The 22,902-nt window shown below is 41.2% G+C and overlaps 3 protein-coding genes across 6 annotated transcripts; 2 read left to right on the top strand and 1 right to left on the bottom strand.

Moving 5' to 3' along the window:
- Positions 1 to 1,104: 1,104 nt before the first annotated feature.
- On the top strand, positions 1,105 to 5,685 carry LOC129867242 (transmembrane protein 221-like). Its single transcript, XM_055940518.1, has 3 exons — positions 1,105 to 1,793; positions 2,348 to 2,433; positions 3,647 to 5,685. Exons 1-3 carry the CDS (start codon positions 1,501 to 1,503, stop codon positions 4,165 to 4,167), a joined length of 900 nt encoding a protein of 299 aa, XP_055796493.1. The 5' UTR covers positions 1,105 to 1,500; the 3' UTR covers positions 4,168 to 5,685.
- Positions 2,237 to 9,942, bottom strand: borcs8 (BLOC-1 related complex subunit 8). Of its 4 annotated transcripts, none has more exons than XM_055940521.1 (6): positions 9,774 to 9,942; positions 9,507 to 9,619; positions 9,252 to 9,316; positions 5,266 to 5,373; positions 4,816 to 4,907; positions 2,237 to 3,443 (listed from the first exon to the last, which is right to left on the bottom strand). In XM_055940521.1, the coding sequence occupies exons 1-5, from the start codon at positions 9,808 to 9,810 to the stop codon at positions 4,838 to 4,840; spliced, it is 393 nt and encodes a 130-aa protein (XP_055796496.1). In that variant the 5' UTR covers positions 9,811 to 9,942; the 3' UTR covers positions 2,237 to 3,443; positions 4,816 to 4,837. The 4 variants fall into 4 exon arrangements, with proteins under 4 accessions (XP_055796496.1, XP_055796495.1, XP_055796498.1 ...); XM_055940520.1 differs by having other exon boundaries at positions 2,237 to 3,446; XM_055940523.1 differs by lacking the exon at positions 4,816 to 4,907.
- A 103-nt stretch (positions 9,943 to 10,045) lies between these two features.
- On the top strand, positions 10,046 to 13,603 carry rfxank (regulatory factor X-associated ankyrin-containing protein). The gene is made up of 9 exons (XM_055940519.1): positions 10,046 to 10,280; positions 10,484 to 10,612; positions 10,806 to 10,928; positions 11,210 to 11,275; positions 11,410 to 11,510; positions 11,622 to 11,747; positions 11,850 to 11,916; positions 12,038 to 12,118; positions 12,247 to 13,603. The coding sequence occupies exons 2-9, from the start codon at positions 10,489 to 10,491 to the stop codon at positions 12,297 to 12,299; spliced, it is 741 nt and encodes a 246-aa protein (XP_055796494.1). The 5' UTR covers positions 10,046 to 10,280; positions 10,484 to 10,488; the 3' UTR covers positions 12,300 to 13,603.
- The last annotated feature ends 9,299 nt before the right edge of the window (positions 13,604 to 22,902 follow it).

A 22,902-nucleotide genomic window follows, 5' to 3' on the forward strand; every position in this document is an offset into this window, starting at 1 on the left:
GGCTGGCTGGCATGTGGTCTGTGGTTGTGAGGCCGGTTGGGCTTAAACGACATTGGAGGCGGCTTATGGTAGAGAAATTAACATTAAATTATCTGCCAATATCTCTGGTGGACATTCCTGCAGTCAGCATGCGAATTGCATGCTACCTCAAAACTTAAGACATCTGTGGCATTGTGTTGTAACAAAACTGCAAAAGGTGCACCTGTGTAATGATCATGCTGTTTAATCAGCTTCTTGATATGCCACACCTGTCAGGTGGATGAATTATCTTGGCAAAGGAGTAATGCTCACTAACAGGGATGTAAACAAATTTGTGCACAACATTTGAGAGACATAATATTTTTGTGCAGTATGGAACATTTCTAGGATATTTTATTTCAGCTCATGAAATCAATACTTTACATGTTGCATTTATCTTTTGATTCAGTGTACAATAACAGGTCAATAGTGAAATGAATTACGTTTTTTAGAAGCAAAACATGAAAGGTGGGTAAGTGAAAGCACAGGGGAGTAGCCTCAAATCAACAGAGCAACAGCAGTGCGCTCTCTGGGTAAACAGTGTTTGTTTCCAAGGCAACCACTGAAAAGTTAATTGGATTCAAAGAGGGAGATTTCGGGGAGAATGAATGGGAGGGCAGGACACTCCATTTAAAATTCCCAGGAACACTTGGGGCGTTGCACAATCGCCAGCTGATGGCATTGCGTCATCTTTTGGCAATTTAAGACGCTCGTGCATGATAAGCGAAACAATAACTAATGTAGACACTTTTAGTTTGATTATTTTCAGGAGGCTACTATTGATTCCTTAAATAGACAATGCCTAATTAAAGAGCTATTGAGAACTAAAGAATGTATCTTGATGGATCCTTATTCATTTTAATAGCATGTCTGCACCAAAAATATGACGGTGGCCTAGTCAACCCAACATAAATAAAAACCAAGTCATAATATACAAATACAAATATTTGTTTTCTGGAGCATGGTTTCTTCATATGTAAAATGTATTTGAGGTTTAAATTCAATGCGCACTACTGCAATTGTGTTAACATTCCCAAAATGCCTTCATGCCGGCGTAATTCATGTTTTGGAAAGGAAAGTGAATAGTTTCTAACTTGTATAAATTTGTATAGTTTCCCCCCGGCTGTGGACTGCTTCGGACAAGCACACCAACGCATTGTTCCGGAGAATCCAAGTGAAAAGTCCATTGTTGTTGCGAAGTTTCTAATCTGGGGATTTAAAGAACATCACATGCTCGGCTGGGGGAGTGGGTGCTCGCGCACAACACGCAAATAACACTCTAATTCCATGATCGGACTCTCAATCACAGGTTTCTTACTATTTCAAAACATTTTTCTACACTTAAAACTACATTTTATGTTAGATTGAAGCCTTTGGAAAAGAGGATCGCAAGAAGGATCCGGAGGATAAAGTGGATTCCCACCGCGATAACTTTTTCCAAGACAAGTGCGTCGACGTCAGTCCGTGATTTATTACCCAAATATGACGGTTTACAGCCAGCGGTCTTTGATGGTCCTTGCTTTATTAGGGATCCTATCAGGGATTATGTCTCTGCTATCGGTCAATCTGATTTTCCATTTACAAACACAACAGATTGCTGTGAAGGAATCTCCCCCCACCATCTCCATCGTGCCAACTAATGTTTGGGCAGTGCTGATGCCAGTGTCTACAGTGCTTTCTGCTCTGTCTCTCACGCTCAATTTGAGCTCTGTCGTGGTCTGCCTTCTGCACAGCTACTTTACAACCGAGATATGCAGAGAAGATGATACGGAAAGGTAAATCCATCAACACACCTATACTTAGGATGTTATTTGTTGTAGACTAACATTTATCACTGATACACCAGTAGTTTATTTGGTTGAATAATGTGCTTTAATTATTCTATATTAATGTTTGACATTGATAGAAATTAAAATAATACTACATTCTTATAAATTCATAACTTTCAGTGTGTGCTGAGGCTACTTCACTGACCGACCCCTATCTCTAAACTCGGTATGAATCCTGGACAAACAATAGCATTTCCTCATTATGCACCCAGTGCACAAGGCCCCTGGGCTCAGTGGCCCTGCTCTTTCCCACTTTATCTTATAAATTTACTCTCATTTAGCTTCTGTGCACTCCAGTGTAAGTAATGACAAAGAATACTGTTTAAAACAATCTATTTTGAGCAGAAAAGTATCCCACATGATAGAACAATTATGGACAGAAGGCCTAATTCCAACCTTGATTTATTTATTTAGGTCAAAATACATAATGCGTAATTTAGCACTTTCCACAAATAGCATGATCATGTCACTGATTGCATTTGCTTAATTTCCTCCCACAGAGCAGACTGGTTCCTATTGGATAGCCGAGCTGTCCGACATGTGACCATCGGACTATTTTGCCTTGGTGTTTCAGTATACTTTGCAGGTAAGACCAACAACAAATAACAGTAAGGCCTAGTTAATGACCAGAACATATTGTGGACTAAAGCAATCGGCATCCAGCTGGTCTTAACACTTGTCACCTCAAACTCATTGGCAAAATCAAAAGTAACAAACTGCTACATATTTGGTAGCATTATGTACACAGTAGTTAGCCCAAATAACTCTATTCCACATCAAGTAACTCAAAAAGACAAATACACCTTCCGGAACAGTGAGGACTGAAGGGTCACACACATGGGTACATATGTACACACACAGGTACACTACACGCACATACAGGTACATACACACACACACCTGGATAGTGTGTTGCATTAGAGTAGTGGCCTGCAGAGAGACAGTTAATATATTGTGAAATCTGTTTTAACATTTATTTTAATGTTTAAAATTATATTCCTATATATTACTGCATTCATTTTTGCTGGACCCCAAGAAGTGTAGCTGTTGCCTTGGCAGCAGCTAATGGGGTTCCACAATAAATACAAATGAACCTCACGTGCAATCACTTAAATGAATCTGCTTTAGCTAAATTATCAGACATTACATACGTTTAGACCAACGGCTAATCAATTAACAGCTTCTACCAAATAGTTGTGACCCTAGAAAGGAAAACTTCATTTAGATTCCTACAGATATATTCCAGTTCATTTGCAGCAGAGGCAAAAGTCACTACTTTCAGAGTCCCTCCAATTGATTGATACACAAGGCCCAAAACAATGACGTCTTTGACGTTCATTTTCGGAAGTGTGTTAATGCAAGTCCTGGCAAAGCAAAGCTGCTGGCTTTCCATTCCATTGAGTCCCTTGTTGAGGCGGTGGGGGCAGTGCAACATTGTGATGGTAGGGTGAATGACTTCCTGACCCCACAGCTCCCTTTCAAAGGGAACTTAGCCAGAGCCTCACTGCAATGCCACAATGTCGTCGTCATCATCATATCCCAGAGCTGTGTTTCTCTCCTCCTTCCTTCAGCACTCTTGGGTCTGTGGTTCTTCTCCTGCTGAGAGATGTCCAATATAGTAAAATAGGTCACAAAAACACAACCGTGGAAATGCACTACATTATTTAGAGTTATTCACCCCAGGGAGAAAAATGGATCTTTCTTACAGTGTATAGACTCATCTTTCTGTACCTGGCACTGTGTCCATCACCCTCTCATCTGTTTATCTTTCTCTCTCTATCCCTCCCTCTCTGCTGCAGCTATGTCCATCTACATGCTGCTGGTGTTTGAGGTAGAGACAGGCATCGCCAGCGCATGCGTACTGGCCTCGGGCATCCTGATTCTGCTGATGATCGTGATTCACTCCCTGGTCAAAGCCGCCCGTACCGCCCAACACTACCGCGGTGGGGAACACACTGACACTCTGTACCAGAACCAGCACGGTGGGAGCACCCCTGCCGCCCGGCAAGGCAAGCTCCAAGACGGGGAAAAACCCAGGAGGCACCGAAACAACTCCCAACTCCACCGGCATTTGTCCTACCCTCCTCCCTGCACCGACCCTAAGCAGCATCACCAGCACTCCCCATCCCACAGCCCTCAGAGCCACAGCAGTGACAAGGAGGGCTACAGTAGTGGTGGGAGTGGTTCTAGAATGCACAGGACCCTGTCAACAGAGTTGCTGCAGTCTCCATCTAAGCCCTGGAATGGCATTAACAATGAGATGCGGAGCGTGCTGGCCCGCAAGTCAGGAGCCTCCTGTAAAGACTCTACTCTGGTGTGACCTGACCTGCAAAGTCTTAGCAGTTCGTACATTCCTACCTAACAATCAAACGTTCCGAAGAACAGTATGGATAGAAAATAGCTGAAGCTATTTAAAAGCTCTGAGCTATCCCTTCATTTTCCAAGCACCATTAAAACTATTACTGTACATTTCAATACAGACATACAGTGAAACTGTCATTTTAATACACCTTTCCTAACATCTCGTTCCCTTATTGCCTTAGTATTGACTTTTTACACAGAAACCATCATTATTAAACCCTCTCTAGAATGTTTACTTACTGGTATTCCAATGGAAAATGTTAGTAACTTATAGCTAATGCTATAGTTGCTACGTGATTATACAATTTAACGAGTGGCAGAGAAATGCTTTATATTTTCAAGTGTTTGGTATGTGGTCTTTGAAATATATTGCCAAAACTGTTTAGTCTGCATACTGTAAAACAAACATATTTCATAACTTTGAATAAAGGCGTGAGTATGTTGTTACAAAACACTCTGTGGTAAAAAATAAAGTGGAACAGTTTAAGTAAACCAGTATTAGCACATTCGGGTTCATTCTAGTGCACTTACTTGAAAGTCAAGAGAGTGCCTAGAAGTCCTTGAGGCCAAGTATAGCTTTGAGTGTGATGCGTGAGGAACGACTAACCTTGGACAGTGTCTTCCAGAGGTCAGGAGGAAGTGGATGGGGGATGTGGTGGAGTGGCAGGGGGAATGGGAGAGGGGGTCGCTTCATGTGCGCTGCATGCATGTGCCAATGGAGGGAAATAATTAAGAAAACAGAACAGAGACAAAAATGGCAAATAAAATAATGCAAAGAAAGGAGGATGATGATTGCAAAGGAAAATAACTACAAACAAGAAATGGTGGCCCACGTCTATGAAAAAGTTACCTTGGCTTTCACTCAAAAGGAGTTTATAAGCCTCATCAACTCCACCCTTGAGCAGGGAGATTGTGTTTTTTCTCCTCAGCAGTGATGAGTGGGTTGTGGGCAATCAGACAAATGAAGGATACAGTGTTGTTACGGTGTCAAGGACACAGTGTTATTATGGTTTCCCAGAGCCAAAGTGAGAGGAATTGGATGTTTACTGCCTCTTACCTACGCCCCTGGGAGGTGCTGATCTGTTCCTTCATGCTGATGGCTTGACGAAGGAGGCCATCGATGCTTTTGAAGTACAGGCTGCTGTTTGTCATGCTTTTCACTGCACTGGAAATAAAAATGTGTTAACAAATACAACATTGAATTGCCAATCAATGTTTTCAATATAATTAAAATCCTAAAAAGTAGACTTTAGACCATGACTCCAATTCCATCGCATTACATTGGGTCATTGGACCTTTAGCCTTGTGAGGGAAATGTCCTGGCACTGCCCGATGCACCTGGCTGTGTTGAGTAACACTTACCTAATAAATCTGACTTTTATACCAATTCTTGGTATACAGTCTGAAAGAAAGCACTGCAAAATCGTAGAGAGTTTCATGACAAGCCAGAATGTTGAATAAATGACATTTGAACTTACTCTACCGGTTGTCTGTGTGGTTGGTCCTTCAGCTGCTCAACATTTTAAACAAAATATCTACAGAAAAGTATTGTTTCCCCAACTTTTTAGAGCACTGGTACTGAAATGTATATCACCTGGCACATGCGCAAAACCATGTACAGTTGAAGCCGGAAGTTGACATACACTTAGGTTGGAGTCATTAAAACTTGTTTTTCAACCACTCCACAAATTTCTTGTTAACAAACTAAGGTTTTGGCAAGTCGGTTAGGACATCTACTTTGTGCATGACACAACTCATTTTTCTAACATTTGTTTACAGACAGATTATTTCACTTATAATTATTGTTTCACAATTCCAGTGGGTCAAAAGTTTACATACACTAAGCTGACTGTGCCTTTAGCTTGGAAAATTCCAGAAAATGATGTCATGGCTTTAGAAGATTCTGCTAGGCTAATTGACATAATTTGAGTCAATTGGAGATGTACCTGTGGATGTATTTCAAGGCCTACCTTCAAACTCCGTGCCTCTGCTTGACATCATGGGAAAATCAAAAGAAATCAGCCAAGACCTCAGAAAAAAATTGTAGACCTCCACAAGTCTGGTTCATCCCTGGGAGCAATTTCCAAACACCTGAAGGTACCACGTTCATCTGTACAAACAATAGTACGCAAGTATGAACACCATGGGACCACGCAGCCATCATACCGCTCAGGAAGGAGACTCGTTCTGTCTCCTAGAGATGAACGTACTTTGGTGCAAAAAAGTGCAAATCAATCCCAGAACAGCAGCAAAGGACCGTGTGAAGATATTGGAGGAAATAGGTACAAAAGTATCTATATCCACAGTAAAACAAGTCCTATATTGACATAACCTGAAAGACTACTCAGCAAAGAAGAAGCCACTGCTCCAAAATCGCCATAAAAAAGCCAGACTACGGTTTGCAACTGCACGTGGGAACAAAGATCGTACTTTTTGGAGAAATGTCCTCTGGTCTGATGAAACAAAAATAGAACTGTTTGGCCATAATGACCATTTTCCTCCAAACATAACAAAGGGGGAGGCTTGCAAGCCGAAGAACACCATCCCAACCGTGAATCACGGGATTGGCAGCATCATGTTGTGGGGGTGCTTTGCTGCAGGAGGTGCACTTCACAAAATATATGGCATCATGAGGCAGAAAAATTATGTGGATATATTGAAGCAACATCTCAAGACATCAGTCAGGAAGTTAAAACTTGGTCACAAATGGGTCTTCCAAATGGACAATGAACCCAAGCATACTTCCAAAGTTGTGGCAAAATGTCTTAACGACAACAAAGTCAAGGTATTGGAGTGGCCATTACAAAGCCCTGACCTCAATCCTATAGAAAATGTGTGGGCAGAACTGAGAAATCGTGTGCGAGCATGGAGGCCTACAAACCTGACTCAGTTACACCAGCTCTGTCAGGAGGAATGGGCCAAAATTCACCCAACTTATTGTGGGAAGCTTGTGGAAGGCTACCCAAAACGCTTGACCCAAGTGAAACAATTTAAAGGCAATGCTACCAAATACTAATTGAATGCATGTAAACTTCTGACCCACTGGGAATGTAATGAAAGAAATAAAAGCTGAAATAAAATCACTCTACTATTATTCTGACATTTCACATTCTTAAAATATAATGGTGATCCTAACCAATTTTTACTAGGATTAAATGTCAGGAATTGTGAAAAGCTGAGTTTAAATGTATTTGGCGAAAATGTATATAAACTTCCGACTTCAACTGTAAACACCTGTTAGTATGCATGCATCGCGTGCATGTACTTCCATCTTGTGCACCTGCCTTCGTTCATGAGTAAACATCCGGATTGCAATACATCGACCTGCGTTTAGGCCCTCTACTATTTTCTATTTTTACCAGTGACCTGCCACTGGCATTAAACAAAGCATGTGTGTCCATGTATGCTGATGATTCAACCACATACACATCAGCAACCACAGCTAATGAAGTCACTGAAAACATTAGAGTTGCAGTCTGTTTTGGAATGGGTGGCCTGGTCCTGAACATTAAAACTAAAAGCACTGTATTTGGTACAAATTATTCCCCAAGTTCTAGACCTCAGCTGAATCTGGTAATGAATGGTGTGGCTGTTGAACAAGTTGAGACTAAATTACTTAGTGTTACCTTAGATTGTAAACTGTCAAGGTCAAAACATAGATTAAATGGTTGTAAAGATGGGGAGAGGTTTGTCCGTAATAAAGAGATGCTCTGCTTTTTTTACACCACACTCCAAAAAGCAAGTCCTGCAGGCTCTAGTTTGATCTTATCTTGATTATTGTCCAGTTATATGGTGAAGTCCTGCAAAGAAAGACCTAGTTAAGCTGCAGCTGGCCCAGAACAGATTGTCACGTCTTGCTCCTCTTTGTAATCAGAGGTCTAATATTAATACTATTCATGCTCTCTTGGCTAAGAGTTGAGGAAAGAGCTCGTCACTTCTTGTTTTTATAACAAACATTAATGTGTTGAAAATTCCAAATTGTTTGCATAGTCAACTTACACACAGGACTGGTACACACAGTTTCCCCACCAGACATGCCACCAGGGGTCTTTTCACAGTCCCCAGGTCCAAAACAAATTCAAGGAAACATACAGTATTATACAGAGCCATGAGTGCATGGAACTCCCTTCCATCTTATATAGCACAACTGAACAGCAAACCTGGTATCACGGCACAACGCCTCTCCCCCATGTGACCTACTTGTGTGTATGTACTGATATGTATGTGTAACTGATAGATGCACACACACACACTACATGTTGTTTTTAAATGAATGTCAATTGTAAAGTCTTTTGTATGTGATGTATTTTTCGTTATGCGTCGGACCCACGTAAGAACAGGCTTTGTTACAGCCAGGCACAACTTTGCTAAAATGCGTACAGTAAGTGTATTTTTTTTGTATTTGAAATATTCTCTCTCATTGGTCTGAAAGTTCCAAAGGTTTCTAAAACCGTATCACAAGCGAGGATTATTAACATTTCTATTCGTTAAAACAAAGTGTCAGAATTGTAGTTCACATGGAGCCAGCTGTGGTCCATACCAGCTGAGAACCCAAAAGGGGGTTGACTCACAGTTCTATTAAAATTACACATAAGTCATTGGACGAAGGCGTTTTCTGTACGGGGGAGTTTTGTTAAGACACCCGACGCTTGGTCTGAACATTAACACACATCACTTGCGGTACGGGTTTGGAAGCATAAGGACCTTATCTTTCATATCAGCGAGAAATACTTTAATTGATACACACCTTTTATGGTTTCCACACGGCCACATCTCCATGTTACTGCGTATGTATGCGAAAGATAGAGGGTCCAGCTGTGCTAATTAGCTATCTAGCATGCTCCAAACACCAGTTTGTAAAGGAAGAAGGCCACCAAAAACATGTTGTCACTGAAAAATACTGTTGGCTGCAACTGTAATAAAGCCAGTTAAAACAGTGTAGAGTAAGTGTATTTGTGATGTGAAATGAAAGTAAAGGACTTTATGTTTCTAGAACCGTATCGCAATTGAGGCTACTTAAGAGTACATCTTGGGCTAGATTACCTGCATGCATATTCCACAGTGTAGATTGCTCCTTGGCTTTGCTCCTCCCAGCTCTGCATATCTGTCTGAAAGAGATGATCAGAGAATAATATTATGAATTACGTTATTCCAAAAGTAGCTACCGGTAAACATTTACTTTTTAGACGTGTTTTTGGACAGCCCATTATAACTACTGTAAAGTAACATAACTACATTTATTCTCCTTAGCAAGTTAATTTGTAGCTCAGCTGCTTTGGATTCACTAACGTTACTTACTTTGTGTTGTACTAACTCTGGGAGGGACCTTCTAACGTGTTCTTGCAGTCGATAAAGAGCCACTGATGGCTCGTTAGCCAACACGTACATGTTCTCCGTGAATTTTTCAGTCACTGCAGAGATAAACATATAATAATATAATATATATTGTTATGACAAGTAGCTACGTTACCTGTTTAGCTAATGCAGCTACTAGCTAAGGTTAGCTAGCTGGTGATGACAGTTGACTTTAGCAAACAATTGTACTATAAAGTATTCGCTAAATACCTCTTTTAACTTTCAGTTGCATCTCCTGGTCCTCCATCTTATACACATTAAACGATATACAATTAAATATTTGCAACGGTTTAATTCGTGTTAAAGCGTTATCAAAAATAAAAATGCAGTTTCCGTGTTACTGTCATGCGCATCACAAATCATGTTCGGAATGCAACACGAATTTAAAAATAGTTCCTAAATATTTATTCTCTCGACATATTTCGCGTTTACTGGTAGATTGCACAATTATCGTAGATAAAATCAGTCAACCAATTTCATACATTACACATGCACACATTCAAAAACACTTAATTGGATAAAGTTATTTATAAGAAATGTAATGAATGGATGAACAGTTCGGGCGGCTTACCATTATCAATTGCATCATGGGATTTTGTAAATAAACTCACTTTCAGTTTTGATATCAGGAAGTTGGATGGAAGAATAAAACATTGATGTTGCTATTTTATCCGATATTGTGAGCTGGACATATAAACCATTGCTTGCGACATAAAGGTAAAAATGAATCTCTTTATAATGTGCCATTGAGACTTTCCTATTTTGCAAGAGCTGATGTGGAATGGTTTTCCATCATTTCAGCTTTGAAAAGTAAGAGATAGTGAGATAATCATAGACATTTGTTCCATATTTGTTCTCTTGACTTCTGTTGGCTAAAGCTAATCTATATAGTAATATATATATATCTACTTTGATTCAAGAGACCATGGATGGCACAGATGGTGGTGAGATACCAGATCTTGCAGCCAGTTTACACATATTCTCAGATGGCCTAGCATTGGAATCCACTACATGTCTACCAGGGGAGGCCAGAGGAGAGAGGTTAAATGGTATGACTGTCAGTCCTACAACTCTTTGCTGGTTTTGCAAGGTCTATAGGCTTTCTCATACAGTAATCACACCTGTCCATTTATCTGCAGTGAATGTATCAACACCATTTTCAGTTTGCATAAAGTCTCATATGATTATAGGCATTGGGGTATGCAAATGTGATGAAATATCTGTATTGCTCCTTGCTACCAGGTGTGAGGGTGACTACAGAGAACACGGGTGTGGATGAGGAGGAGAGCCTGTTGAAATACTCCACCACCCTCACGAATAGGCAGCGTGGGAACGAGGTCACAGTCAGACCAGCTACTTTAGACAGTAAGTATGTCTGTCTGAACTCAGAAAACACAATCAACTCTTTGTTCACGGCAAAATACCTTAAACACTGCTGTGTATGCACTCTCATTCATAATCTATTAGATAATGCACAGGAATGTTACAGGAATGACCCTAAAACATCTCTGTGGTTTTATGTACACTGTATATGTATATGCCTGTGTATTTGTATATAACTGAGGGAGATTAAGGTATATTATGCATATCATTTAGTGTATGGACAATTAAATGTACAAAACACTGACCCTTTGATGTCTCATCAGTTCTGTCCATCCACCAGCTAGCTGCCCAGGGGGAGGTCTTACAGGTGGCCACACACCTGAGCAAAGGTGAGAAATGTCCATATCCACTTACCAATGGTGCAAAGAGTAGAACTTGCCTGACTTGTGTAGCCTTGTGGAACCAGCATGATGACTTGTAGACGGTGTCCTGTGTAATATTAAAATGTTTGTTGACCTTGCAGACAGTTCATTATTAAACCACCAGGATGAACGGGGCTTAACTCCTCTCATGTGGGCAGCAGCGTTTGGAGAGAAAGCCATGGTGGATTTCCTCCTGGAAAACGTTAGTGATATTTCTAGACCCTTGTTTATTGAATTCAATGTTTAGTCATAAACAAGGTGGTGGTTGATTGTAACCTGTGTGGCTGCTATGACCTTGTGTGGTGTGTCTTAGGGGGCAGATCCTAGTACGATAGCATGGGAACGGGAGAGTGCCTTGACCCTGGCGAGCTCAGGAGGCTATGCAGTCATAGTGAAACGTCTTCTTGAACATGGAGTAGATATCAATGCTTATGACTGGGTAAGGGTGTAAATTAGGATTCTTGATTTCTTCAGAAATATCACACATCAGTCTTCAATATGTTTTTAGGTGATTTTATTCATTGGATGTTTTATGTTTAAGAATGGTGGTACTCCTCTCCTTTACGCTGTTAGAGGGAACCATGTAAGGTGTGCTGAGGCCCTCTTAGGTACGTTGCCTCATACCCCTGCACACAGTTCATTTTAATGAATGATTTCCAAATCCAAAGTACTGTAGTCATCTCAAAGTGGCAGAAATACACATGATATGGTCTTATGATTGTAATTCAGATAAAGGGGCAGACATGAACATTGAGGCAGATTCTGGGTATAGTCCAATGGCCTTAGCTGTTGCCCTCGGACACAAACAAGGTAAGCACCCTCTCTAATCTGTCATCTTCAACAACAAAAAAGTTTTTAAAAATTAAAAAAAAATCCCTGGCAAAAGTAAATCATGTAATCAAGTAAAAAAAAGTTTTGTAAATCATGTTTCGTTTCAGTCCAAAAGGTGTTAGAGGACCATATTCTGAAACTCCTGAAGAAAAAAGCATGACACCAGCTAAGGGCACCAGGATGTGATTAGAGAGGACGTTGTGCTGAACAGAGGATCACCTGCTGGCATCAGTGGTGAGGTGGTTGACCAAAACACTGAAGCCACAAAAGGCGGTTGGTAGCGAAGACACTTGGAACGGAAGCTCCAACGTTAAGGGACACTGTGGTTCCTATCTTGTACATTTATTCAACATGTTTTTTATATTATGTAAATGCTTATATTTCTTTTTTGGAGGGGACAAACTATCTTTAAATATATATTTTAAAAAATTGGAGGTATAGCACCAATGGATAGTAAACAAATGTTCAAAAACAAAATGCATACACATTTTACGATGTTCATTTGGAATGGGAAATTAAATGCAAGGCACAAGCATTTGAATATGCAGGTGGTTGCGTGACCTTAAAGCCTGGAAAGCTGCAATAAAATCCAGATTCTTTGTTGAGGCCAAATCATCATTTTTCCCCTTGTTGTTTGTGTGCGCAAGGAGGTAACCAATTTAAAATGTCCTCACCAAAAGCAGTCAGATATGGTTCCCATTCAAAACAATTAATTTGGGGTGGTACAGTCTTCCAGCAGTCATGTTCTTCAATGGCACTATATCCTCTCTTTCCCTATAAGTCTCTCTCTCTCTCACGCAGAAACAGAAACATCACAAAGCTCTTTCCCCCAGGATGTCCAAGGAGTAAACAATTATTCGGCCAAAGAAGTGTTCTCAAACACTATTTATAGCCTGTGCACCGTGGGGACCTCCTGAATGGGAAATCTGTGGGTGTGGAGTTAAGAACCAGATAAGCAGAGGAGTAATGAAAGAGAACGGCACAGAACAATATTAATTGAAAGCTGCTCTGTAGCTACTATGCATTAAAATCAACATTTCTGTATAACAGGATTCAGGTCCAGGCATACCTTTTCTGTACTATTACAACTTATTTAAGCAACTATTACAACTAAGACTATTGTTCTGTCCAGGCGGTGTAGTTCTACATCAAGCTGCCTCACGTTTGAATTAAAAGGCCATTCCGTCTCGAACAAGATTTACAACAACTAATTTGAACTGGTATGATTTTAGAGACATTTAATAATACATTGAAGGATATTTGTAGTGAGCTGCTGTCTTCTGGGTAAAAATCTATGATTTTAGCCAAGTCTCCATCTTTTGGGCATCCTGACGGGAACACAAGTGGAAGCCTTTTCAGAATCATTGACAGTCTGTCTCTTTTTTTCACATATGACGTGTTATATCATAGTATGACAATGAATCATTGAAAATAACACCTTAATAATAAATAATTTGATGAGTACTTATTTGTCCTATTTCATGTGTGTATTATTCTTCATGGAGGTACACTGACCAAAGGAGTTATGGGTGTGTGTGTATATACAGTGGGGAGAACAAGTATTTGATACACTGCCGATTTTGCAGGTTTTCCTACTTACAAAGCATGTAGAGGTCTGTAATTTTTTATCATAGGTACACTTCAACTGTGAGAGACGGAATCTAAAACAAAAATCCAGAAAATCACATTGTATGATTTTTAAGTAATTAATTTGCATTTTATTGCATGACATAAGTGTTTGATACATCAGAAAAGCAGAACTTAATATTTGGTGCAGAAACCTTTGTTTGCAATTACAGAGATCATACGTTTCCTGTAGTTCTTGACCAGGTTTGCACACACTGCAGCAGGGATTTTGGCCCACTCCTCCATACAGACCTTCTCCAGATCCTTCAGGTTTCAGGGCTGTCGCTGGGCAATACGGACTTTCAGCTCCCTCCAAAGATTTCTATTGGGTTCAGGTCTGGAGACTGGCTAGGCCACTCCAGGACCTTGAGATGCTTCGTACGGAGCCACTCCTTAGTTGCCCTGGCTGTGTGTTTCGGGTCGTTGTCATGCTGGAAGACCCAGCCACGACCCATCTTCAATGCTCTTACTGAGGGAAGGAGGTTGTTGGCCAAGATCTCGCGATACATGGCCCCATCCATCCTCCCCTCAATACGGTGCAGTCGTCCTGTCCCCTTTGCAGAAAAGCATCCCCAATGAATGATGTTTCCACCTCCATGCTTCACGGTTGGGATGGTGTTCTTGGGGTTGTACTCATCCTTCTTCTTCCTCCAAACACGACGAGTGGAGTTTATACCAAAAAGCTCTATTTTTGTCTTATCAGACCACATGACCTTCTCCCATTCCTCCTCTGGATCATCCAGATGGTCATTGGCAAACTTCAGACGGGCCTGGACATGCGCTGGCTTGAGTAGGGGGACCTTGCGTGCGCTGCAGGATTTTAATCCATGACGGCGTAGTGTGTTACTAATGGTTTTCTTAGAGACTGTGGTCCCAGCTCTCTTCAGGTCATTGACCAGGTCCTGTCGTGTAGTTCTGGGCTGATCCCTCACCTTCCTCATGATCATTGATGCCCCATGAGGTGAGATCTTGCATGGAGCCCCAGACCGAGGGTGATTGACCGTCATCTTGAACTTCTTCCATTTTCTAATAATTGCGCCAACAGTTGTTGCCTTCTCACCAAGCTGCTTGCCTATTGTCCTGTAGCCCATCCCAGCCTTGTGCAGGTCTACAATTTTATCCCTGATGTCCTTACACAGCTCTCTGGTCTTGGCCATTGTGGAGAGGTTGGAGTCTGTTTGATTGAGTGTGTGGACAGGTGTCTTTTATACAGGTAACGAGTTCAAACAGGTGCAGTTAATACAGGTAATGTGGAGAACAGGTGGGCTTCTTAAAGAAAAACGAACAGGTCTGTGAGAGTCGGAATTCTTACTGGTTGGTAGGTTATCAAATACTTATGTCATGCAATAAAATGCTAATTAATTACTTAAAAATCATACAATGTGATTTTCTGGATTTTTGTTTTAGATTCCGTCTCTCACAGTTGAAGTGTACCTATGATAAAAATTACAGACCTCTACATGCTTTGTAAGTAGGAAAACCTGCAAAACGGCAGTGTATCAAATACTTGTTCTCCCCACTGTATATATATCTATATATATATCTATAATAATATATATATCTATCTATCTATCTATCTATCTATCTATCTATCTATCTATCTATCTATCTATCTATATATCTATATATATATATATATTTAACACCTTCCAATCCACGTTTTACCTGAAAAGCCACCTTGGAACTGCACCTTTAATTCTGACTTTGAAGGACTGTGGGAATTCCAGAGTAACCCACTGAGAATCGCCCTGTAAAAAGTTAACATACAGTAGGTGCTAGTGTCATGTGTTAGTCTGCTACAGGCTTTCACCTCACCTTTTGTGTGTGTGGTGTAGTGCGCACACAAATACACACACACACACACACACACACACACACACACACACACACACACACACACACACACACACACACACACACACACACACACACACACACACACACACACACACACACACACACACACACACACACACACACACAGCATTCGACAAGTATTCAGACACCTTAACTTTTCCACATTTTGTTACAGGCTTATTCTAAAATTGATTTAAAAAAAATACAAAATGTTCCTCATCAATCGAAACACAATAGCCCATAATGACAAAGCAAAAACTGTTTAGACATTTTTACTTTGTTGAAGCACCTTTGGCAGCGATTGCAGCTTTGAGTCTTCTTGGGTATGACACTCCAAGCTTGGCACACCTGTATTTGCAGAATTTCTCCCATTCTTCTTTGCAGATGCTCTCAAGCGCTGTCAAGTTGGATGGGGAACATCCCTGCACAGCTATTTTCAGGTCTCTCCATAGATGTTCGATCAGGTTCAAGTCTGGGCTCTGTCTGGGCCACTCAAGCACATTCTGAGACATGTCCCAAAGCCACTACTGTGTTGTCTTAGCTGTGTGCTTAGGGTCATTGTCCTGTTGGAAGGTGAACCTTCGCCCAAATCTGAGGTCCTGAGTGCTCTGGAGCAGGTTTTCATCAAGGATCTCTCTGTACTTTGCTCCGTTCATCTTTCCCTCGATTTAGACTAGTCTCCCAGTCCCTGCAGCTGAAAAACGTCCCCACAGCATGATATCGTCACCACGCTTCACCGTAGGGATGGTGCCAGGTTTCCTCTAGACGTGACGCTTGGCATCCAGGCCAAAGAGTTCAATCTTGGTTTCAATGGATCGAGAAGGGCAAGAAAGAGACAACAATACATCACACAAAGCAGCCACAACTGTCAGTAAGAGTGTCCATGATTGAGTCTTTGAATGAAGAGATTGAGATAAAACTGTCCAGTTTGATTGTTTGTTGCAGCTCGTTCCAGTCGCTAGCTGCAGCGAACTGAAAAGACAAGCAACCCATGGATGTGTGTGCTTTGGGGACCTTTAACAGAATGTGACTGGCAGAACAAGTGTTGTATGTGGAGGATGAGGGCTGCAGTAAATATATTATATAGGGGGGAGTGAGGCCCAAGGGTCTAAACCATTTGACCCAGATGTTTTTTGGGGGTCGAGTTTCAGGAGCTCCTTTAGCACCTCGGACTCAGTGACTGCCTGCAGGGAGAAACTTTGTAGTGGGGCAGGGGAAAAAGAGGGAGAAGCATCAGGGATAGTCGCATTAGAAGGGGTGGGAGATGAGGAAATGTTGGACTGGCAAGGAGGCATAGCTGAGTCAAATTGGAATCCTGACTTAATGAAGTGGTGATTAAAGAGCTCAGCCATGTGCTTCTTGTCAGTAACAACCCCATCATCAACATTAAGGGACATGGACAGCTGTAAAGAGGAGGGTTTATTCTCCAGGTCTTTAACTGTTTCAGAACTTCTTGGGGTTAGACCCACAGAGAGAGAACTGCTTCTTAAAAGTAACCAACTTCGGCCTTCCATATAGCCTGAGTGCACTTATTTCTCATTTGCCTGAGCCAGTCAGCCTGAGTATGCGTGTGCCGAGCCTTTCACCAAATGCAATTCTTGAGGTGGAGTAACTCTGCAAGATCACGGTCGAACCAGGGGCTGAACCTATTTTTTAATTCTCATTTTCTTTATGGGGGCGTGTTTGTTAACAATACCACTGAAAATATAAAAAAAGAAGAGGGGATGAAGCTGATTCTATACCATTTTACAGAGGCCAGTTCATGAAGGAAGGCGTGCTCATTAAAGTTTTTTAGCAAGCGTCTACGACAAATCAGGACTTGTCATTTCACTGAGCAGCCATTAAGAACACAGGCTGTAAAACTGTGATCACTAAGGTCATTACAGAAAACACCAGACTGATACCTATCAGGATTATTTGTGAGGATAACATCGAGGAGAGTAGCCTTTTCTGGGTGTTTGGAGTCATACCTTGTGGGATTGGTAATAATCTAAGAAAGATTTAGGGAGTTCCATTGCTTTAGGACTTGGTCAGGTGTATTAAGCATGTCCCAGTTTAGGTCACCTAGCAGGACAAATTCAGACTTAGTGTATGGGGTCATGAGAGAGCTTAGGGCAGGTAGGGTACAGACCGGTGCTGATGAAGGATGATAGCACCCAGCAACAGTCAACAAAGAGCCATTTGAAAGTTTAATGCTTAAAACCAGCAAATTAAATTGTTTGGTGACAGACTTGGTGGAGACAACTGAAGGTGATCCTTGGTAAAGATTGCCACTCCCACACCTTTGGAAGATTGGTCTTGCCGAAAAAGGTTATAACTAGAAAGGTTAACATCAGTATTCAAAACACTCTTCCTTAACCCTTTCACACGTACCATCACACGGGTGTGATCGTTCTAAAGTGGTCGCTGAAGCGTACGATCACACCCGTGTGATTAGAATGCTTATTTAGAACGGCCAGTTTCGAATGACGCAACAATCATCATTTGAGCTGGCCACAATTTTTTCAGAAACTATTTACACAAACACAGTCCTCACAAAGTTATGTCCAGAATGTGAGCAGTTTATTTTTGGATGCAATGTTCAGACACTCACAGATATTCCTTAGCATAACACAATCATCCAAATCAGAAAAATGTAGGCTACATTTGTCCTAGCGCTAACTGAGGAAAGATTGACGCAACGCAACACAAGCGGTCATATTTTATAACTCTCGACTGACATAAACTACAACATGAATTGGCTTATAGCAATTACTATGCTTTTTTCCCTCAAAGGAACCAAAGATAATAAAAGAAGACAAGATGAGTTTGGTCTGTTTATAGTATGCATGTTGAAGGGTTGTGTCGTCTACCATCATTCACATCCCACCATTCACTTCCTGAAGTTCTCAAAAAACGAGTAAACCTTTACTCACCTCATTTTGTTATAGCATCTTTGGTTCGATAGACAATTACGTGAAACCCAATATGCATTTTATGTCAACAAACATGGCTCCACACATAACTGGAATTAGCTTAGCTCATCATAATCAGTACAACCTTCAAAAAAGTATTTTACACACATAATATATGTGCCCATCACAATCTATGCAAGAATCAGAATGCATGATTTATCACCGGTACTTGAAAAACATGTGAATAAAACAGTAAATACATCAATAATTACCACACAAAACATTTTCTGATGGTGATTTATTGATACAAATGGCACGTGCAGGCAGTCAATCACATAACCTCTCACTCCCACTCTGAGCCATTCAGTGTTGTTGTTTATGTATGTAGCTAGTGAGCTAAGCTGTAGCATTAGCAATGTCTTTCAAAAGGAGACAACTCACAAATGTGGAAATTCTGTAGATATTAAAAAAATCGGAAAATGAGTCTGAAAGTTAGGAATCAGATTCTGACAGTGACAGTGAGGAGCTGCCCCCCAGCCATTGAGACCCCTGAATCTGAGGGCCACTTGTCCACTGACAAAGTCCCAGTTCTCTTAGAAGATTCTGGTGGTGATGGAGGCAGACCGACAGTGGATGGAGTACAGGAGTTCTGTGGTAGCTGGAAGGCTGCCAGCCATTTCAACCCTCCTCCCTGCTGTTTGCGTTGATGAGTCCCAGTCTGGAGTGCAACACCCCTTGCCATTTCCATCTGAGGCAGAGTGCTTCAAGTTGTTTCTGACAGAGGAGCTGGTGGGAGACATAGCAGAGACCAATCGCTATGCAATTAGTGAAATGTATACCTTCCTTGTGACAGTCCTTCACATGGGGATAGTAAAGAAGAACTCCCTAAGAGAATACTGGAGCACAGATCCTATGTTTGCAACTCCCTTCTTTTCCACCCTCTTTTCCCAAGACCGCTTCCTAGTTCTGCTGCAATACCTGCATTTCATCAACAATGCTACTGCCATCCTAAATGACCCGTTATGCAAAATAAGCAATGTCAACAGCTGGCAGTAAAGTGGCATGACAAACGAGAAGTCTTTGTCCTCTCCACTGTCCATACAGCAACCATGTCCGCCACAGGGAAGGTGGACCACCTGACGGGAGAGAGAAAAATCAAACCAGACTGCGTGCTTGACTATAACCTCAAAATAGGGGCAGTGGATAAGGTGGACATGATAAACAGCTTTGTGGAATGCACTCGGAAAACGACCAAGTGGTATAAGAAGATATTTTTCCATCTTATCAACACTGCTGCCCTCAATGGCCACATAGTTCACTGCCAAATAACAGGTGAGATGATTACTGAACAAGGGATTTTTTGTAATTGGACATATAGTTCACACGCAAATCACATACAGAAACTATTAAAGTAATAAGGTACTTACTTTGATAGAAACGCAGCCTGGATTTGAACCAGGGTGTCTGTAGTGACACCTCTAGCACTGAGATGCTGTGCCTTAGACAGCTGCGCCACTTGGGAGTCATAAGGCCAGGGCAAAATACAACAAGCCAATACTTCTCTGACGCAATTAGCATTGTTTTACAGAGCTACTAGCTACATAAGCATTGAATATAACAGCATGAAGGTTATGAAATGAGTAACGTTAACCTCGCGTGTCCGCGGTTATAAGGAATATACACAAAAATATTATGCTACAGTAGAAACAACATAACACGGCATGCAAAAACTATTATAACGTAATAAGGCACTTTGATAGAAATGCACACATTTCCAAAGTTATTATTGGTAACGAAAACAACTATGACTGCGATGCAGGCAACAGACGGAGAATGTGAACACGTGTGTGCAGGATGGGAGATGAGCAAATGTCTGCGGACTTGAACTGCACAAACAATTGGGAAGTGTTTGGGGAATTTTGTCCGGGTCAGAAATGTCTATCAAATGTATTGGTCCGCAAAAGTAAAAATGACTACTTTTATGTGAATGAATGAGGCGGAACACACCTCAATTCAAACTGTTCTTAGAAAATAAAAAACCTTTTAGAAAATCATTTGAAATTGACAACTTGAAAACAGACTATAAATAAAAACAGGCTGCGTGCCTTGGTTTGAGGGCAGCACGGATTAAATGTACTGCTGCGTAACAATCACATTCTGGAATGGAGAGAACATTATAACGTCACGTGCATAAAAAAACTCATGCTGGGGACAACCGTTAGAGGTACTTGGAACTCACACATGAAAAGGTTAACCACGTCTCAGTAATGACCAACACATCTGGATTGGAGCTGTGAACCCACACTATCAATTGATCCATTTTAGGTAATAAGCTTCTAAGTGTTAACGTGCAGAAAATCCAGGCTTTTACTAGAGCAGAAATCAGTGAAGCAGATATCAGAGCACAAGTCAGAATTGGGGCTAGCAACAGTAGATGGGCCAGGGTGTACATGCACATTTCCAGATAACAGTAATACAATCAAGGCATGGCAAAGGACAGGGAGAGCTCTGCAGTGCTGATTTATGACATCTGAATGTGCATTAGATGGGAACAAGATCATATTTCAACAGGTAACATGAATACAAAGCCAACGAGAGGTAGTTAGAATTAGGATGGGAGGCCAAAAGTCTGTGCAACCAATAGAGAGTCAGAGTCCAGAGTGTGGGAACAAACAGTCTGTCCCACGGTTGGGTAAAGAAAGTTCATAGTCAACAAAGCATGCAGGAGTCATGAGACAAATAACAAAATGCACAAGAAAAAATAAATAATAATATATATATATTCTTTTTATGACTTGGGGTTGGCCATTGTAAGTTCAGAGTCACTCGCCCCAACAGTGCGTGTGCTGGAGCTCCGGAGAGGGGGGGGGGGGGGGGTACCTGTACCTGACAGGGGGAGACAGGCCAGGGCAGACAGTGAACAGATCACCAGGTGGAATCCATGCAGCGGTGCAGCAGGCAACGGGAGTAAGTGTCACCGCTGGTCTTTGAACAGCAGGAAAGGAGCTTCATAGACTCCTGCCACTTGTTGGGCCCAAAGGCCTCGACACATCTCACATCGTCACACCTCAGTGCTAATAGAAGTTGCATCTGGTTTGTCCTTGCAAGCCTGGCAGCCTTAACTCAGCATTCAGTTCCCATAAAGTAAAATATATCATTGTAATGTACTTTATTTTTTTTTATTTTTTTTATTCTTCTTTGCTTTCAAAATAGCATCAGACCAAACACTATTCGCTCCGTTCCAGGTTGAATGGTGTCCTCACGTCTCTGCTGTTTGTTTGCTAGAGCACCCTCCGTATAGCTTGGGAAAAGGACACCTTGGTAGCTGTAATCCCTTCAGTTAATTTTGGCCAAAATTGTAGAGGGTAGCATCCTGCATATGTCCCTGCCCGAAAAATCCAAGTTGATCAACTCCAAATCTATCCTTTTGTAAAAAACATGTTGAAAAATGAGAGAGCTCACATGCAGCTGTGTCTCTCTCTCTCTCAAATAGAGGTGTGCCAAGCTTGTACCGTCATACCCAAGAAGACTTGAGGCTGTAATCGCTGCCAAAGGTGCTTCAACAAAGTACTGAGTAAAGGGTCTGAATACTTATGTAAATATCATATTTCAGTTTATTTTAATTTTTTACATTTGTAAAAAAAGACAAAAAACAGTTTTTGCTTTCTCATTATGGGGTATTGTGTGTAGCTTGATGAGGGGAAAAAACGATGTAATACATTTTAGAAGAAGGCAGTAACCTAAAAAAAATTGGAAAAAGTCTAGGGGTCTGAATACTTTCCAAATACACTGTATATGGGGTAGCCTTATAATAGTAGTAATATCATATACCCACAGGGTGCCTCCCAATAATTTACATTTTGGTAATTTAGCTCGGATTCAAAGCAACTTACACTGAGTGTACAAAACATTAAGGACCTGCTCTTTCAATGACATACACTGACCAGGGGAAAGCTATGATCCCTATGATCTCAGACTATTTGCATTGCCCCCCCTCTTCTACACTGCTGCTACTCTGTTATTATCTATGCATACACTTTAATAACTCTACCTACATGTGCATATTACCTCAATTACCTCGACACCGGTGCCTCCGCACATTGACTCTGTACCGATACCCCCTGTATATAGCCTCGCAAATTGTTATTTACTGCTGCTCTTTACTTATTTGTTTTTCTTATCTATTACTTTTTTTTAGGCCTTTTCTCAAAACTGCATATTTGGTTAAGGTCTTGTAAGTAAGCATTTCACTGTAAGGTCTACTACACCTGTTGTATTCGGTGCATGTGACAAATAACATTTGATTTGATGTCACCTGTTAAATCCACTTCAATCAGTGTAGATGAAGGGTAGGAGACAGGTTAAAGAATGATTTTTAAGCCTTGA

This window comes from Salvelinus fontinalis, chromosome 12 (assembly GCF_029448725.1).
Source record: "Salvelinus fontinalis isolate EN_2023a chromosome 12, ASM2944872v1, whole genome shotgun sequence".
Lineage (NCBI taxonomy): Eukaryota > Metazoa > Chordata > Actinopteri > Salmoniformes > Salmonidae > Salvelinus > Salvelinus fontinalis.

What these genes read in the sequence shown, in the direction of transcription:
- LOC129867242 (XM_055940518.1), top strand. Translation starts at nt 1,501, where the DNA reads ATGACGGTTTACAGCCAGCGGTCTTTGATGGTCCTTGCTTTATTAGGG. An exon ending in AGAGAAGATGATACGGAAAG is followed by an intron (nt 1,794 to 2,347) that starts GTAAATCCATCA and finishes TTCCTCCCACAG; the next exon opens with AGCAGACTGGTTCCTATTGG. An exon ending in TGTTTCAGTATACTTTGCAG is followed by an intron (nt 2,434 to 3,646) that starts GTAAGACCAACA and finishes TCTCTGCTGCAG; the next exon opens with CTATGTCCATCTACATGCTG.
- borcs8 (XM_055940521.1), bottom strand. Translation starts at nt 9,810, where the DNA reads ATGGAGGACCAGGAGATGCAACTGAAAGTTAAAAGAG. An exon ending in GCAACTGAAAGTTAAAAGAG is followed by an intron (nt 9,620 to 9,773) that starts GTATTTAGCGAA and finishes TTATCTCTGCAG; the next exon opens with TGACTGAAAAATTCACGGAG. An exon ending in CAGAGTTAGTACAACACAAA is followed by an intron (nt 9,317 to 9,506) that starts GTAAGTAACGTT and finishes CATCTCTTTCAG; the next exon opens with ACAGATATGCAGAGCTGGGA.
- rfxank (XM_055940519.1), top strand. Translation starts at nt 10,489, where the DNA reads ATGGATGGCACAGATGGTGGTGAGATACCAGATCTTGCAGCCAGTTTA. An exon ending in CAGAGGAGAGAGGTTAAATG is followed by an intron (nt 10,613 to 10,805) that starts GTATGACTGTCA and finishes CCTTGCTACCAG; the next exon opens with GTGTGAGGGTGACTACAGAG. An exon ending in ATATCAATGCTTATGACTGG is followed by an intron (nt 11,748 to 11,849) that starts GTAAGGGTGTAA and finishes TTTATGTTTAAG; the next exon opens with AATGGTGGTACTCCTCTCCT.